Genomic DNA, 17,082 nt, shown 5'->3' with positions numbered 1-17,082 from the left:
AAAAAGACTGCTTGTAGCAAGGACAAATATTAAATCCTCTTTATATACAATTTTGTTTGTTAACCTAGATCCATGTTTAACGCATAATTCACTCTTCAACACATGAGCGCTAAAACCACAACAACTCCATATTGCTCATTTGAGCATATGTGGAACAAAACTGCATCACACAACAAGAAACATGCAACAGAAAAGTTGGACCACAAACATTCTGCATCCATCCCAAACTCAACATGTTTATTCATAAAATGGTAAAATATAGCACATATGTATAAAAATGTAGAAAATTGTACACAAAATATAACACTTGGCTTTTGTCTAATATAGTTATTGCTGCTATTTTAATTTTCGGTTGCTACAGGTGATATTCTTTTGCCAGCAAAAAAGTCAGAATGAAAGGTGACAGTTACATAAAAAAATACACACATAGAAGGCAACATCCATGAAGTTCATTAATATAAAAAGACAATTTTTTTTTTACAAAACATTTCATACATTCTAAAGCATAGCACTATCAGTCAATGTTCATGCCCTTATTTCTAGTGTTAGTGTTGTGTTAAAAATAGACTATTTGTGCATGTTTTTCTCATTTGTAGATGTCTTTGGTAAATTGTACTCTCCCCCGTTCCTGCTAATGCTTAGTAAACTTTACAGTGGCATCATTATTATTATGAGCTGAAAAGTCATGTGAAATGCTTCATCAATACTTTAATGTGGCTTTGCTGAGTGTAGGCACGGTCAGGTGTGTTCTTGAATGACTATTTAAAAAATACTGCAAATATTCTTTATTGTCAAAAAAATAAGAGGTTCATGTTATTAGTAATAAGAGACGGAGACACACAGTGCTGCAGTCAGTGCAAAGCCACAGTATAAAATTAGTTCTCGTATAAAGCGCTGCAGCTTACTTCTGCGTCATACAGCTCAAAAGTTGCACAAAAGTACCTCAGTGTACCAAGAAAATGAAGATTTTACAACAGTGGTAGCAATTATTTATTTTTAAAAAACCCCACTCATCCCGATGCCCTGTTGTGGACTATTAACGCAGCATTTTTCATGCAACTCCTCTTTGGGATTAGAGCCAAAGTGCAGCAGCACCGTACTCTGAATGTACCTCAGATTCTCAACAGTTAGGCAACTATTAATAATCTGTACAGACCAGCTGAGTCAATTTGTATCCAGTAGCTTGAATACCCACCATACTCAGCTGAGTCACATATGAGCTGTAGGTGAGGTTAACTTTGAGTAAAGGCATGTTTGAGTATATTACACATGTTGACATGTGTAATATACATTGGGGATTGTGGATACGTGTTATGTTCGAGCTTTGCTCACTGTATGAACCTCAGTTATAAACACAAATGGAAAAAAATACATACACAGCTGCTTTAAGAATAATTACAGTAAACATGTGGAGTGCAAACTCTCTGTCTGGAAAGGCAATTACAACATACATGTAATATGAACACCAAAGATTCAAACACATCCTGAGTGTCTCTGTGCGGTCACGTGCAGGGGGAAAGTGTGTTTGTGTGGGAATACTGACATTGCTCTGGTAGCATACTGTGTTGCTCCTGATAAGGAAGAAATCCTCAGCGATAAGGAAAAATGATTTCACGATCACTAAAAGCATTTTTTCTCTTAGCTTGTCAAACATTTTACTATGACATCCCTCAGCATTAGCCTTCAGAAACCAAGCAGTCCATTAAGACAGGGGTATTATCTAATGTCACATACATGACACGCTGTATAAACTTATTTACATGTTTCCTTCTGTGCTCCATACGTGACTGGAATGCCCGTTCAGAAAAAAGTTCAGCGTCATTCAGGCAAACAGCTCCGTGTGCAACAGTAAGGCACAGAAAAACACCGAGTACCGAGGCAGCAGGAGATAACTGCGAGACGCTGATCAGGCACCTTTGGTTTTAAGGTTTTTGGGTGAGGATTTGTAAAATTTCGACCTGTGTGGAGGGATCACAATAGTAGCTTGGTCTCAACTAAAATTTTCCAGAGAAGTATTAAAAGATGCTCGCCAGCTTGGGATCTTGGTTTTAAAAATACGGAAGATGTTCAGTTTACATATAAAAGCATACAGGTATAAAACAGCACAGATTTTTTATTCTGTTTTAAAACTTTTTCTGTTTTTACACAACTCAGTTTTCTTATAATGTACGAGAGAAAAATCATGTTAAGGGACAGAATTTGTTTTCTTTTCTGAAACCTCAGGCTGGTTGCATTTAACCTGGTAAAGGCCAGAGTGTGATTGTTAGCCTTAATTTCTGTTTAGCTACCAAGGAGTTGTCTTCTAAGACAGTGTATTCAGGTACTTATTCTCCCCAGCTAGTGAGGTTAGCATGGATGTCATGTCGCCCACAGCCATGTTAGACAGGCCAGACCCTGCAGCCAAGCTGACAGAAGTCTGGGGTGTGGTGAGGCGGGATGAGGCCTGGGAGGAAGATCCCGGTTGATCTTGGATGGGATTGTTGACGTCGCTGAACGACGAAGAGTCGGCATCGTCGATAATGGAAGTGAAGTCTATGCGAGCATTGTCCAAGTCCAAGTTTTCTAGGGCGTTTGAAATGGGGCCAGACTCAGGATAGTTAGCCAAAGGGGTGGACTTTGTGCCACCTACTGGGTCCAGACTGGACCCCATACTGTGCTGCTGGTTAAGACAAGGCCCGTTTTGAGCGTCCATGTTTTTCTCCATACCGATGTTTATCTGACCCGAGTAGTATACGTTGTTGTTGTTGTTGGAAGGAGAGAACATTTCATTCTGGGGATGCTGTGGATGCTGGACAGGAGGAAGTCGAACGCCTCGCCTGGGACTGGAAGTGGAATGGACAGGGCTCAGGTGTGGTGGGCTGCCAAGGTAGCCTCCTCCCACCTGTGACAGACTACTCTGGCGGCTGAGAGGTTTTCGGCCCTGAGGAGGTCTGGGGACCACCATTTCCTGGTTATAACATGAACCTTGGAGACCTGCCATCTGCTGGTCTTTAGGTGTTACTGAGCTTGGCACACGGCTGTGGGCCTGAGGACTCATGACCAGGTTCTGGTTGGGGTAAGGATAGGTCTGGCTGGAATAAAGATTTTGGTTTTGGTGCTGTGGACTGTGTTGGATCATCGCTGCCTGACCACTCAGATCCATATTGTCAGAGAGAGGAGGTTTTAATCCACTCTGCTGCTGCTCTTGCTGCTGTTCCCACATGAGTGCTTGCTGGGACTGCACATAATTCCTCACCATCATCTCCTTTACCTGCATCATTGGGGTTTCTGACCTCTGACCATCAGCCAGTGCAGAGCCAGCGCAGCCCAGACTTAATCCCTCTCCACTGGGAAAAGGGTTTTGGTTTGGCCCTTGAAAGTCACACCTGGGGTTGTTAGAGTTCCTCATCATTACCTGCCCTGTTTGTTGTGGGTAACCCTGCGTTTGCTGCAGAAGCATGCGTTGATGATGGAGCTTAGCGCTCTGACAGGCATCTCCAGCTCCCATCCCAGGGTGGAACTGCTGCTCAGGCTTGATTATGAGTTTGTGGGTTCCATCTGAACTGCTGTAGAGGCCTGTTTGATTGTTGAAGTGAGCCTGCGTTTGTTGTGGGTGCAAGCTAGTTTCTGAATACTGCATAGCTTGCTGGTTCTGAAGAGTATGGCTGGATGTTTGGACCTGGCTATGGGTGTCATTCCAGGGACCTCCAGCGTCACCACCTTGGCCTACACTAGGGTAATGGGGACCAGAGGGACTGAGCTGGCAATTGCTCATACTGTACTCAGCTTGTTGCAGAAGTGCATTCGACATGCCTTCTGAATGAACAGGTCTTGCCTGTGCCATTGGATTTACACCAGCGCTGGCAGTGACGTCCCCTCCCTGGCTCGGGTACTGCCGCTGCATGTAACCCCTCTCGGGACAGCTCAGGGCATCATGGCTCGGGGACAGCTGAGTTGAAATGGGACCTCCATCTACTCCTCCAAGGGTGTGATTGTGTTGCTGATATCCCATGAAGTTTCTCTCTCCAGGTGGCAACATCATGGAGCGATCCCTGTTGTCAGCGTGGTGGGGCTCCATACCTATAGCTTCCATCATTACGTTCTCCGTAATGCTTGGAGGCCGGGGGGAATACATATGGCGGGCAAGGCTGGTGTCAGAGCCACGGTGTTGCAGTGCATTCCTTCGGCCCATCATGGCTACATTATTAAGGCTATTGAAGCGCTTGGGAAGAGCTTGAGGGTCAGCAGCGGCACGAACTGGGTCACTGGCTCGCCTGTTGTTATTACCTGGAGCTTGGTGAGGGTAGATAACACCGGTGCCATACTCTGTGTTGGCGCTATGCCTACGAGGACCAGCTTGCTGAAGGAAAGGAGGCAAAGGCTGACCATGGTACTCACTCAAAACACCTCCTCTTCTGCCAGGAGTACCTGGCTGCTCCATATTAGGTAAAGGAGTAGGTGGTGGTCCACCAGTGGCTGCAGCGTATTTGGCTTTTAGGCTGTACTGCTGAGCTGGGGTTAAATTAGGAAGGCCGGGCAACCCTCCTCCGGGACATGGAGCTCCTCTGCGATTGGTCTCAGGAGAGAGAGGGTCTCCCCCAGCCTGTTCCGTGCCCAGAAGGTGACATCCTCCCCCAAGCGTTGCTCCCATTTGCGAGCCATCACTGGAGCGTCGGCTGGACAGGTAAGGAGACACCATGGAGGAACGACGGCTCACGGTGTAGGCTGAGCTTAGACTGCTGGTGCCACTTCCTCTCCTGTCATTAGTAGAGCAGGCAACTGTTCCCCCTCCAAGCTCATGATTGGACAGCTCCATAACACGTCGATTTGAGAGAAGTGGAGAAGGTGCACACATTCCCATACTCTCCCCTGGACCTGAAAACAAACATCCAGGAGGAAACAGCTTAGAAGTGTTAAATCGTTACAAATTAACAATATTTTATTTAGTTTTTTAAAAATTCAGTGTGTTCCAGTGAAAACATTACTGAACAGCTAATGTAACAATCTAAGGTATATTTAAGCTCAGCAGTTGTAGTTCTATGTTTATGCATTGATTTTAACTTGTTTTATGACACCATGTACCAGGTATTGCAGGAAGCTTGTTGCTGCCACCGCGTCCAGGAGGGGTTGGCCTGCGGATTTGTTTCAGCTTGTCAATCTTTAGATTCTCCAGCCTCTTCAGAGCCTGCGCTGACATTCCCATTGTTCCCGGCTCCCCTCCACCTCCTCCTCCACCTGCAACACCATCTTCCAATGCTGTGAGGTCCTCCAGACTACCGGCTGCATTAGGGTTCATTTCTACACCGCTGTCGTTGTTGTTGGTGCTCCCCAGTGGAGAACGTTCGCTACTGCAGGAAGACTGACCACCAGGGCTTGGTTGGGATTTCTGGAAGATGTGAGAGACAAAGTTAACTTTAAAAATAGGATAAAGTTTAATAAGAAAATATGGAAGGGGTCCCTATTTTTTCCACTACATTGGAGTTTTGTTATGTTATTCATTTGAATGATATAGAACAAATTGTAACCCTCACCAGAGAAGTCTCAGGAGCCAATAGTTTGCAGTCTTCTCTGCGTGCCTCTTCTTTCTCCAGCAGCAGTTCAGAGTTGGGACCTCCAGGGTTCATAACTGAACCGGGGGGACGAGGGCCAGTGTCTCCACGATGTTTCTTGGTGATGTGGGCCTCCGGGCCGTGCACGGTCTTTACATGTTTACGCAGAGAGCTTGGATCTGTGTATCGCTTGGTACAACCAGGGATTTTACACACATAAGGTTTCTGTAAAAGACAAAAGCACCTTATGTGAACTCCTTGCATTCCACAGTTTACTTTACTGCTGCTTCCCTGATATGTAAAATCTTATGATTCAAATACAAATTATTTCCAATTTATGTTGTGTATCTTGGCATGTGAATCTCTACAATACATTTATATTAATTTATACAATTATTTTACATGAAAGTGTGTAATGAAACAGCACAAAACAGTTACATGTTACACTTTAGGAAGAAAACACATGGTTTAATCAAACAACACTGTTAATAATACAGAGCTTACACAGCAACATGCACGTGACATTCAATAGCTAAGCACTTTTCGGAGGTGAATATTACCTCATTGGAATGAGTTCGGTTCTGGTGTTTAGCTCGGTCTGAAGCATTGGAGAAGGCTTTGTTGCAGCCTTCATGTTCGCACACATATGGTTTCTCCCCAGTGTGAGAGCGCAAGTGGGTCTTCAAATTCTCCAGGCGAGAGTAGGCCTTATTACAGCCTTCAAACTAGAACAGCAAATATACATAATTGTTTAATTAACACTGTTACAACAGCTACGCTGCAAGAGAGGGGATGATTAGAGCCTGTAAAAGCTTTGACAACAAGCCTGCGGTCCTATAACAATATTAGATTTGAGCTACAAAACAGTAAAGCGAGTTTTAAAATATAAAAAAAGATTGTTAATCCACACTGAAAATAATATATGGTATGCATGTCAAGGTACACATGAACACAGAAGCATGTTGGAATTGAAGATATCTAGACAAGGAAAGAGAAACAAGAACTAAGAGGCAAAAGAAAGACTTAACACATGCGCTCACAGTGCACTTGTGTGGCTTCTCTCCTGTATGTCTGCGCATGTGAACCACCAGCATGTACTGGGCTTTGAAAGGCCTCTGTTCTCGAGAGCACTCCTGCCAGTGACACACAAACTCCTTCTTCTCCCCGTGGATGTGCTCGTTGTTGATGTGCTGCAAACACAAAAAGATTCATTGTTAGTGACAGATAGTGGATACTCCAATGACATGTTTTGGGATGGAAGCATTCTATAGTTCTATGCTACACATGAACACAAACCAAAGTCCCTCTGCACAACACATGGTAAATAAAAACACAGAAAATGCAAAAGACATTCAGTGTGCCTATTTAATTTCATATATGTTGATGTTTGCCTTATTTTAACATCTATTACTGATCTGTAAATACTTAAATAAATACCACCTTTTGACAAAACTTTCACAGGACGTGAAGGTTTGTGTATCCTTAATGGAGGTGGGAGAGTTGAAGAGACTTTCATTGGGAGTGACAAGAGACTAAGATGGTTTGCACACGTGCAGAGGAGAGCTAGTGGATACAATGAACAAAGGATGCTGACGATGCAGCTGACAGGCAGGAGGAAAAGAAGAAGATCACAGAGAAGGTTCATGGATGTGTGATGCAGGACATGCAGAGGGTTGGTGTGACAGGCGAGGATGCTAGGCTGAGATGGAGCCATATGAGCCGCTTCCTCTGAATTTATTAAACATCTGCAACAGCTGGGTATCTCTGTGTAAGGCATGATAAGTGAGGATCCTACAGGTCAGTTAAACTTTGTACCTTTCTCCTTCTCAGACAGCTTAGCGGTCACATACAGAAACTGTATCTAATCCATTATCCACGGCATCTCTTCAGTTTAGCTAGTTAAAGGGTTAGTTCACCTATTTTACTGTTAACTGTTACAATATATAATATAAAGCTATGAAAATGCAATTTGTTTTGTATTGTATTATATAACCTCCTTTCTGTTCCTCTCTCTACTTTGTATCTGAAGGCTGGCAGCCCTGTTCTTAGTCTTACATGAACTAGCTGGTCTTGTGTGTCAAATTCCTTGTTGCAGCTCTCCCAGCGACAGTTGGTCTCATAGACGGCCTCTGGTTCAGGCTTCCCGTCCTCTTTGTCCAAATCATCTCGCCCATCCAGAAGGCCCAGAAGAGGGTCCTGCAGACACATGTGTAGCAATGAAGAATAGCTCCAGTTTATTTTGTGCAATTATCTAAACAACATATTTTCAGCCATTAAATATATAATTTCACGCACTGCTAATATAATGGAAGTAAATTAGTATCCATTTCACTGTTTTTGAATCTCTTTCACTTTGACATATGATCATCATTACTGTACCTGAGTGCCAGTGGAAGAAGGGCTAGCTACATCTCCCTCTGACCTCTCCTCCAGGCTCTTCACATTCATGCCATCAATCGCACCTCCAAGACCTGGCTCTGTCTTCAGCTGCAAAACAATACTCTCATAATATAATCTTTGTCTTTCTCCTCATTCAAAACTTAAATGCTTATATATAAAATATGCATTCATTCTTTGTCATTTATCCGCCGCTTTCTTTTCCCACTTCCCAACTATGCTCTCCCAGCTATGAGAAGCAGAGGGTGTGCTGAGTGAAAGAATGAGCTTACGTGTCCGTGTTTGGGCGGAGCATGGAGCCGGGGATTGTGGGGAGGTAAACGTGAAGCTTGGCAGGGGCCTGGTGTGTGTCCTCCCAGAGGTGTTCCTCCTCCTCCTCCATACATGGACCCTTGTTGTCTGGACTGGCAATTTATATTGCTGGAATAACCGAGCGATGGACTGTGGAGCGGGAGATAAAAACAAATAAAGGGAACTGATAAGAAACTAAAGAGAATCAGCAGCTAAAGATGGTGCGGTTAGAAATACACTCTTAATGTATTTTTTGGCAATTCTTTAAAAAACAAGAAATACATTTTGTTCAACTTCACATAATCTGCTTTTATTATTTAAAACCATTTGGCTGAAACATGTGTCACCATCTGGCTTGGCTTAAGGGATGTCATCACATCACACCTGATAATAAATATTGAAGAGGGCTAAATGAGAGGAGAGGGATTATCAACACAATTTAAACATGAAAGAAAAAACGTCAGCAAACGTGCAGGACATTACTTTCAAATACTTTAAAGTGGACTTATTTATCGTTTATTCACCTGTTCATCCATGCTCTTCAGAGGGATATCTATCTATCTATCTATCTATCTATCTATCTATCTATCTATCTATCTATCTATCTATAGTTGCAGACTGGCAATTTTGCATGTGTTCAAAGTAAGTAATAAGCTCCGAATACATACAAAAAATCCCTGAAACCTTCAGCTCAGGCTTCAGACTGCTCTAAATGATGGAGCTGGAAATGAGCATAATAGGTCCACTTTAAATATTTAACCTGAGGTCTGTTTTTATTGACAAAGGGTGTAACCGAGGAGGATAACAGTGACTTTCAAATCATATAAAATCAAGTGATATCAGACCTCATAGCGCTCACAGAGAGATGACCATAGGAGCTAGCGCCGTTGGGGTTGCAGCGAGAGTTGACAAAGGCCACTAAGGAATTCGGTGAGGTCCGGATTACCGTCTGCAGGTCCACACTGGCATCAGACAGAGGAGAGATGGACAGAGCTCTCTTTTTGCTTAGCTTAAGCATGGAACGAGGTGTGGAGAACCTCGAGCCTACAGGAGAGATGACAATGAAAGCAGAAGGGTTAAATTTCAGGATGGTTTTTAAAAAAAAAATCTAAATTAAGGTTTTCCTTACCATCACCTGATCCAATCTGATCAGAGCCATGTTGAACTTGGCAGAAATTGTGATGAGACATCATGTTCTGGTTACAGTAGGGGGCGCTGTTACCACCTGCAAAGCATTACAGGCACACAGACACTGAAATGCCCTGCTGCAAAAAGCTACATTATTTTTAAGTAGGGGAACAAAGACAGGATTAATGGGTCACTGCAGCTCAGAGAGTCAGAAAGAAGCACGCACATGCCGAAAATCTCACAAGCAATTTAGGCTGACCTGCAGAGCTGTGCAAGTAAAACTTTTTCAAAACTTTTCACCTTTTCTGTAATGACACGTTCTGGTATCTAGTCTGGACCCTTTCTTTTTAGACTTTTAGGGGTAATGGAAAAAAAATAATTAAAATAAATAGCAAATAAGTAACATGAGGTACAAATGGAAGAAAAGCATTTTAGTACTTTGCATCAGCAGCCACATGAGAGGTTCATTTGACTGTTTTGATAACATTCCACACATGACTGGTGATGTAACATACATGCATACAAATTTAACCAGTTACTCATTAACAAGTAAGTGTTCAGTCATATCTGTATCTATATATGGATATATTTGTATGCACACAACTCTTTTAGCTCTAGTTCGTCTTTATTTAACTGACTAATTTAGAGTAATCCACCCGCCTGCTGTTTTACTGCAACCTCACACTGCAGATTTATATCTCCACAGTAAAGCCAGCCAACTGTTAACTTCTGTTCACTCCTTTTGTACATTGTTTTTTGGTTTTAGTCTCTCAGGTATCCTTAAATCCAAATCAATAGCAGCTGTGAGGTTAACAGAGATGTAAAAGATACTCTGACTCACCCTCTGTGGGCGGCATGCCCCTGTGGCCCATCATACCGTGGGGTGGTGGGGCTTGAGGGTGCCTCATATATTGATCCAAGCAGGGGCCAATTCCCTGCCCTGGTCCTGATCCATGAGTCATGGGATTATACATAGCGTGGCAGTCCTGGGGCGGGCCGTCGAGGAGCGGAGCACGAAGCGAAGACACATCACTGTAGGGAGACTGATCTGATGGGACTATGCTGCGAACATCAGAGAAAAACAGCAAAAGAAAATTGAATAAATGTGTAAACTGCAAATACTCTGAAAGGGAAGTGTGACAAGGAATGATAATGATTTCTGATACACTGTTGTGCACTCCTTTGTAGCATTTTTATCATTTTATTTACAGTCATGCTGATTAAACCTAATTAAACCAAAATCATAATAAATAAATGAAAGCCTGATAAATGGGATAAAATTATACTCACTGGAAAGCTTTATTTCCAGCCTGTAAGCTAGAATTACATATAGAAGTTTTCTATTCCATGCCTGGAAAAACTAGCACTGCCTAAAGACTAGAACTACTATTGTGCTGTGTCCTTCCCACCACTAGATGGTACACAGCCCTTATTTCGGACTAAACTTTGGAAACTTACTCATCTGGGTTTTCCCCTAAGCTAGAGACATGAATCTTCATTGGAACTTTCCAGTCTTCATGAATTTCAATGGATTCTCTGACATTTCTTTACTCTCACTGGTTAGCTCAAAATTGGTCTCTCCTGTTCTTTTCTTACTTTTCTCCGTCCCTGTTGCTCTTCTTCTAAAAGGGAAAGACTGCATCTCTCCACCTTCTCCTAAGTCGCCCTTTGAGTTCTTTAATTCTTTTACCACAACGTGTATTCCACACAGGAGCTTAATCTGTCCTCTCTAATCCACTCTGCTGGTTCCCCCCGAATTTACCTCCCTCCCATTCCTACTTTTCTCTTCTCCCATTCATCCTTTCTGTTATACTTTTCTGTTTCTCTCACTCTCCTTCCTCTGCAACTCTCTGTCTCTTTCTATCTTCCTTTCTCCCCCCACCTCCTGCTCCTCTGTTCTTCCTCTGTCCTGCCCAGCCACCTTTCTCTCCAACTCTCTCTGCTTCTCCCTCACTCTGGGTAACCTGAGTGGGGCGCGAGGCAGTCATGCAGAGCGCAGCGGGGCCTGGTCAGCCTGTAATTAGCAGCTGTCAGAGAGAGGCCGAGTCCACCCGCAACCTGGGTGGCATGAGAGAAGGGAGGGAGGGAGACGGTGCGAGGGTGGATAGAGGAGGCGTGAGGGGCTGAGTTAGCACTGTGTCCACGACAATTGCAGACATATCTGAGCTTCTGTACCCTGAGAATATCTGTGTGATTGATTTCTGAGCCTAAGATATCAGTCGTCTCTGCTTTCTAGGAGAGCTGATGTGATTTATTGTTAATAAAATACAAAAAAAAGTCAGATCTCTCAGATTTTGCTGATCTGTAGCAAGATTACAAAAAAGAAACAGCTCTGGTTATTAAAGATGACAGCATTGTGTCATTTTTAGCATAAAATCTGGCAACAAACGTGAAGGTCTAGTACAAAAGTACACGACGAACACCTACAAACTTTATTTATTGAGGTTTTTGAGGGGAGTTAAATCCTGGAGTAACTCTACTCTTTGCAGAAGTTTAATACCTTCTTGTCTGTAGGAAGAGAAAATCATTTGCTCGACACCCACACCTGACAAGTCTGTGTCGTCGTAGGAGAAGTTGCAGATCAGCGCCAAGCAGATAATTTAGCTCAGTTTGACCAGACAGTTTGAAATTGTAGATAAAACTAGTATCAGAATGTAAATTCTGTAAATTACAGAACAGAAATATTGCAGCTGTATTTGAAGAAAGCCAGTAACACTGGTTTATCTTCCAGGCAGCACTGAAAAATCTCAACTGTAGCTCATTCTGTGTGTGTGTGTGTGTAATAATGATGGTGATTATATTGTTATCAGATTTGCAGAAAATGTCGAGCTACTCTCTTGAGTTCTCTCACGTAAAAGAGCTGCGGCTGTTTAAAAGCAACAGGAGGCCTCGCTCCGTGCTCGCTGCCGTCTTACCCTCTGGAGGGCTGGCTGGGTGAGGTCTCGTAGTAATACAGCCCCTGGTGTGGCTGCATGTCCACTGGCATCGGAGCTCTGAGACCTAATGCTCCCCTTACACCCTGGACCTGACAGAGAGAGAGAGAAAAATAAAGAGACGAGGACACGGTTAGGATGAAGAGAAGGAAATCCAAACAAACCCAACTCCACCAAACAAAACTGAAATCCACCAGAAAGAAAATCCAAATACAGAGAACAATTGTGGTTGAGGGGGAAAAAAAGAATACGTAGGATGTTAATAACAGACCAAACCAAACTAAGAAAAACAGTTTGTGAACAAAATAAGCTCTCTGAAAGCTTGAGTCATACTTATTTTAAACAGTCCAGGTTTAAAATGCCAAATCCACTGCTTAAGTAAAAGCAGCACATAGAAGTGAAATGTAAAAGAATTCACGTTCATCTTAATTTCATAGCTACAACTACTCGAGTGCAAGGTTCGACCTCGACATTTAACAAAAGGGATTACCCGATTAAAAACACATCCTGTACTCTTAGAGAGCTTTTAAAAATCTTTCTATCGTGTTAAACAACTGACAAGGCAGCCACGCATGCTCAGTGAAGAAAATCAGGGCTTTGCCTTAAAAAACTTAAAGGACACAGGTTTAGTGATGCTAGCAAGACAAACAGAGAAAAATGAAAGTGGAACAAAGCAGCCTTTTGTGCGAGCCTCATATGGAGACGGTATCTTTCAGCAAGAGTATATGTGTAAGGTAATTCTAGCTGAGAGAGCTCAGGAAACAAGCACCTGCTCATTACATCCAGCCACATCAGTGCAGGTACTAATAGCTGGGACTGTGGGTTCTTACATGTTTCGAAAGGTAATTAGTACACTGATGTCTGAGCTACAACAAATGGAAAAAGGCCAAAAACATTCAACAATTTTATGTATTTGTCCACGCATGTGTGGACAAATATGTTATTATTTCTTTTATTTGGACGTGTGCTGCAACAATGAAATAAAGCAAAAATATAAAAGCATCACAAATCAGACTCTGGATGCTGTGTCCAAATACCACATTACTTGGGTTTATGTCACAAATGTTCAAACCCAAACTAGAGGCGCTCCTGTGCTCTGCAGATCAAAGCTCTATGGTTTCAGTGTAACAGGTTGCGACGCCTGTTATGCAGTAGCACAAGTGTTAAAAGGGCAGTAGGGACCTATTTAAGCCACATGCCACCAGGGGGTGGGGGGTTGGTGGGCACTCCAGGAGTAATTGCATATATTCAGCACAGGCTTTGGATGTGTGTATGATAATTAGCCGGAAGTGCTAAATAGAGATCTCACCAAACACCTCAGCTGTCCAGAACTCATAAATACCAAGAAGGGGTTCCCCAGACAACCTCACACACACACACACTGGCACACCTGTCATTCTCACGGTGGGGATGCAGAATCATCCAGTGGCCACCAAGTCTTTCGAGAATGTGTGCCACAGTGACGGTGGGTATACTGAAGCTGTTAGTGCTGAAACTCAGTCGCACAGGATTGGCAGCAGACCACATGACCATTAACTGGACGAGCAACCTTTGCTATCCCCCCCAAAAAAGTGTTTTCACTCATACACGTTACAGATAATTACAACCATGCATGCACAGCACACTCACAGAGAAACACAGGCACAGTTACAAAAGTCCAATCATATCTGTGTTAGATGGCAGAGGCAAAGCGGGAGAGACAATTTCTTCAGGTGCAGAAGTTGATCAACAAACTCACCACACTGGGATCACTAACTCTGAGCACACAATATCCTCGGCACATTTCTATTTTTTGTGCAATTTTCGAGAAAGGTCGTGCTTTAAAAATAGTTAAAGACGCTTGAGGGTTACGTTCCAAAGTGTGACCTGCCTCGTGTCCTCCTCAGTCATGCTGTTACTACGATTTCTGCAGAAGCACTAAAACTGTCACCCGAATAATTAAAGTTGAGTTTGCACTATAAGAACTTATGGGCGATATTGGTGTCTAAGTGCGTTTTCATTAACAAATTGTATGAATTAGTGTAATTTATAGTAGAAATATCAGTAGAAGGCTGAGGTTTGTCCATAACGCAGATGCTGTAGTAGCAGGTGTGTATCACAAAAGTGTTTTGGAGAGTCTAACTTGCACTAGAGTGTGCGTGTGGTAGATCCTAGCATGAGAGTGAATAATGTATCAACCTGCATGTGTGCAACCTGGAATTTGTAGAAAAGTGTGTTTGCAACGTTTCTCCAGGGAGTAAAACAGTGAGTTCAGTGTTCACGCACAGAAATGTGTCTTGTGTAATTAATTTGCATGGTGCAAAGCTGTGCTCACATCCAGAAAAAGTCTGAGCAACCTTGTCTCATAAGCTAGGTTTACCTCCAACATACGCAAACAGTAAACGTTACAAACACCAGGCGTCAGAAACTGCAGACGGTGCAGTTCAATCAAAACCTCTACAGCTGTTGAGTGCAATGTAACTGACCTCATTAGGAAGACGTTGAATTAGACTATAAAAACGTTAGTATTTTTCTCTAATTGGTGATGAATTTTAGGTGGGAAAGTCTTTCGAACCTTTACATAGTTATTACAGAATGAAATACATGGATTTACACATCCAGGATGATTTCATATGTGCGGTGCTGACACAGGTGTTGCGCTATTTCAGGTCAGTATTTTGTGAGAAACTCTGAAGGAGTTTTCTGCCCAGTGTAATTTTGTGGTGCTGGGTTTGAGAGGGATGGGGCAGCAGCATATTAAAAACCCCAAGGCCATAAATCAAACGGCTAACTAAACAAATCTGCTCTAGTGCAGCACAGCTAGCTGGGCAGGAACCAAGGAGCTGGCGATGAGGACAGGATGTCCAGCCACTTTGTACACCCAAAACCTCCACATTCAAACACTCAAGGTTCACTAACTCTTGATGTTACATTTACTGACCGAGTTAGACACTTGTAACCGCTCACTGAAATGAAAAGATTAAAGTTTTCTGTGTAAATGATTCTATCCTTTCTATCTCCTCGGTTCAATCATAATTTTCTTTTATGAGAGCATTTGTGACTTGCAAGCAAAGCTGGACGGGATTGGTCAACAGAATCCTGACAACAAGCGGACTACATGCAGAAACCAGAAAGCTACCAAAGATCTTGGCCCTTGCTTACAGATTCCTCATATTCATGAGCAGATATCTGTTTACAGAGATTATTTCCTGCCTGACTAAGCCAGATCGAGGATAGTCAGACATCCAGTTCACTGAGCTGATGACCACGATGGGCAGCTGGGAGTTGCTTGTTGGCTGACTAGAAAGTGCGACGGAGCCAGCTGGACTTCTCCGACTGAACTGTAGCTGAGCGAAAGGAGGTGAGATTAATGAAGACAGGACAGAGTTGAAAGACGGCCTAAAAGCCCTGCCAGACGTTTGTTGTTGGTGAACAAATTTAAGAATAAAGAGACTGAAACAAAGAGAAAAAGCTCTGCGAGTTAGTTCTATTCCCATTAGAGTGGCCCAAGTCTTTTTAATCTTATATTTAAATATAGCTAATGACTACTGTTTATGAATGTACTGTAACATGAGGCAAAACAGCGATATTTACTGTAAATAATACCCGAAAAACCCAACCCTATCATAAAGACATAAAGATCACAAACCTGATCTAACTGATGAACTGAAACAGCTGGACAATAATAATCCATTTGAATCATTTTCTTGTTTTTAGTGTGTTGTTTTCTAGTTTTGTTGTACAGAATTATCCTGTTCTGAAAAAAAGAAAACTTACTAACTTTACTTCTGCTCTAATAGCACTACACTATTTTTCCAAAGTGAGGCAAATCCATGAATGGGCTTGCTGTTGGATGCCACACTTAACGGTGATATTAGATGAGCTCACCTCCATTAATGAATATTTTAAAAACATCCCTAAGTAGACTTGAATGTAGCGTAGCCTAATAAATTTCTACCCCAGCTTACCTACTTACTAACCAAACTAACAGAGCCTACCACCAACAAATAAAATATGGGTTTGTATCCTTTATTGGGCTATTACTCACTCACTGTCAGAAACCAAACCACTGCACTATAAAGACTCACAATTCAGCAAAAACTGATACTAAGTATAACAGCAGATGTGGCCTGCAGGCCTTCTGTGAAGGGAATAAAACATTTTCACAGGACTCTATGCAGTCCTGTGGAAATGTAAGTGCACCCTTACTGCACCACACAAATAAGGAGTATAAGTAGCAGCCAGGTGCTGTGAACGGAATGCATATGATTGATTGATCATCAGAAAGTAAGATCACTTCTATAAAAGCCGAGGTTCTGGCAGTTTTCCATTCTCAAGCTTTCAGGTATGTGCTATGACAATGGCACAACCTTCCCAGGAGTGAACATCCGAGCAAACTTCACCTCAAAGGCCGATCATGCGATACTCAAAGAAAGGCAACAACCCAAGAAATAATCTCAGACTTTACTGGCCTCTGTTGGCATGTTAAATGTTAAAAATCATGACTTCGGGTGCTGGTTTGAGCAGGCGAACATATGCCTCAGAGTCAAATGCAGCAGCCTGGTTTTGTTTTTGACTCGAGACCCTTTGCTGTGTGCACTGAACACGTTTTTTTGACGGGTTGCCAGGAGCCTCTTCTCTCTAAAAAAAGAACATGGCAGCATGGATTATAGTTTAGAAAACTGCAGCTGAACCAGTCACAAGACTTGTTGAACATTGTACTTTGAACGGATGAGACCAGGATGGAAATGTTTGGTGACAAATCTAGCGCCATGTTTGGCAAAAACCAAACAGAGCACATCAGCACAAACTCTGTATACCAACTG

The 17,082-nt window shown here is 42.7% G+C and overlaps 1 protein-coding gene across 1 annotated transcript in view; it reads right to left on the bottom strand.

Annotated features, from left to right (window-relative positions):
• Nucleotides 1-209: 209 nt before the first annotated feature.
• gli1 (GLI family zinc finger 1) overlaps nucleotides 210-17,082 on the bottom strand; it is a 56,390-nt gene continuing 39,517 nt past the window's right edge. Inside the window, exons 2-13 of the mRNA XM_084929489.1 lie at nucleotides 12,260-12,369; nucleotides 10,186-10,406; nucleotides 9,346-9,441; nucleotides 9,062-9,260; nucleotides 8,198-8,366; nucleotides 7,908-8,015; nucleotides 7,584-7,724; nucleotides 6,569-6,718; nucleotides 6,089-6,253; nucleotides 5,511-5,753; nucleotides 5,062-5,365; nucleotides 210-4,854 (exon numbers count right to left, since the gene is read on the bottom strand). Coding sequence (XP_084785615.1) covers nucleotides 2,303-4,854; nucleotides 5,062-5,365; nucleotides 5,511-5,753; nucleotides 6,089-6,253; nucleotides 6,569-6,718; nucleotides 7,584-7,724; nucleotides 7,908-8,015; nucleotides 8,198-8,366; nucleotides 9,062-9,260; nucleotides 9,346-9,441; nucleotides 10,186-10,406; nucleotides 12,260-12,330 — 4,419 coding nt within the window. The 5' untranslated portion in view covers nucleotides 12,331-12,369 and the 3' untranslated portion in view covers nucleotides 210-2,302. The remainder of the gene's footprint in view (nucleotides 4,855-5,061; nucleotides 5,366-5,510; nucleotides 5,754-6,088; nucleotides 6,254-6,568; nucleotides 6,719-7,583; nucleotides 7,725-7,907; nucleotides 8,016-8,197; nucleotides 8,367-9,061; nucleotides 9,261-9,345; nucleotides 9,442-10,185; nucleotides 10,407-12,259; nucleotides 12,370-17,082) is intronic.

Source organism: Perissodus microlepis, chromosome 5, assembly GCF_051167445.1.
Source record: "Perissodus microlepis isolate ML-2025 ecotype Zambia chromosome 5, ASM5116744v1, whole genome shotgun sequence".
NCBI lineage: Eukaryota > Metazoa > Chordata > Actinopteri > Cichliformes > Cichlidae > Perissodus > Perissodus microlepis.
Note: the sequence above shows the minus strand (reverse complement) of the source record. Positions and strands in the feature narration are given on the sequence as shown.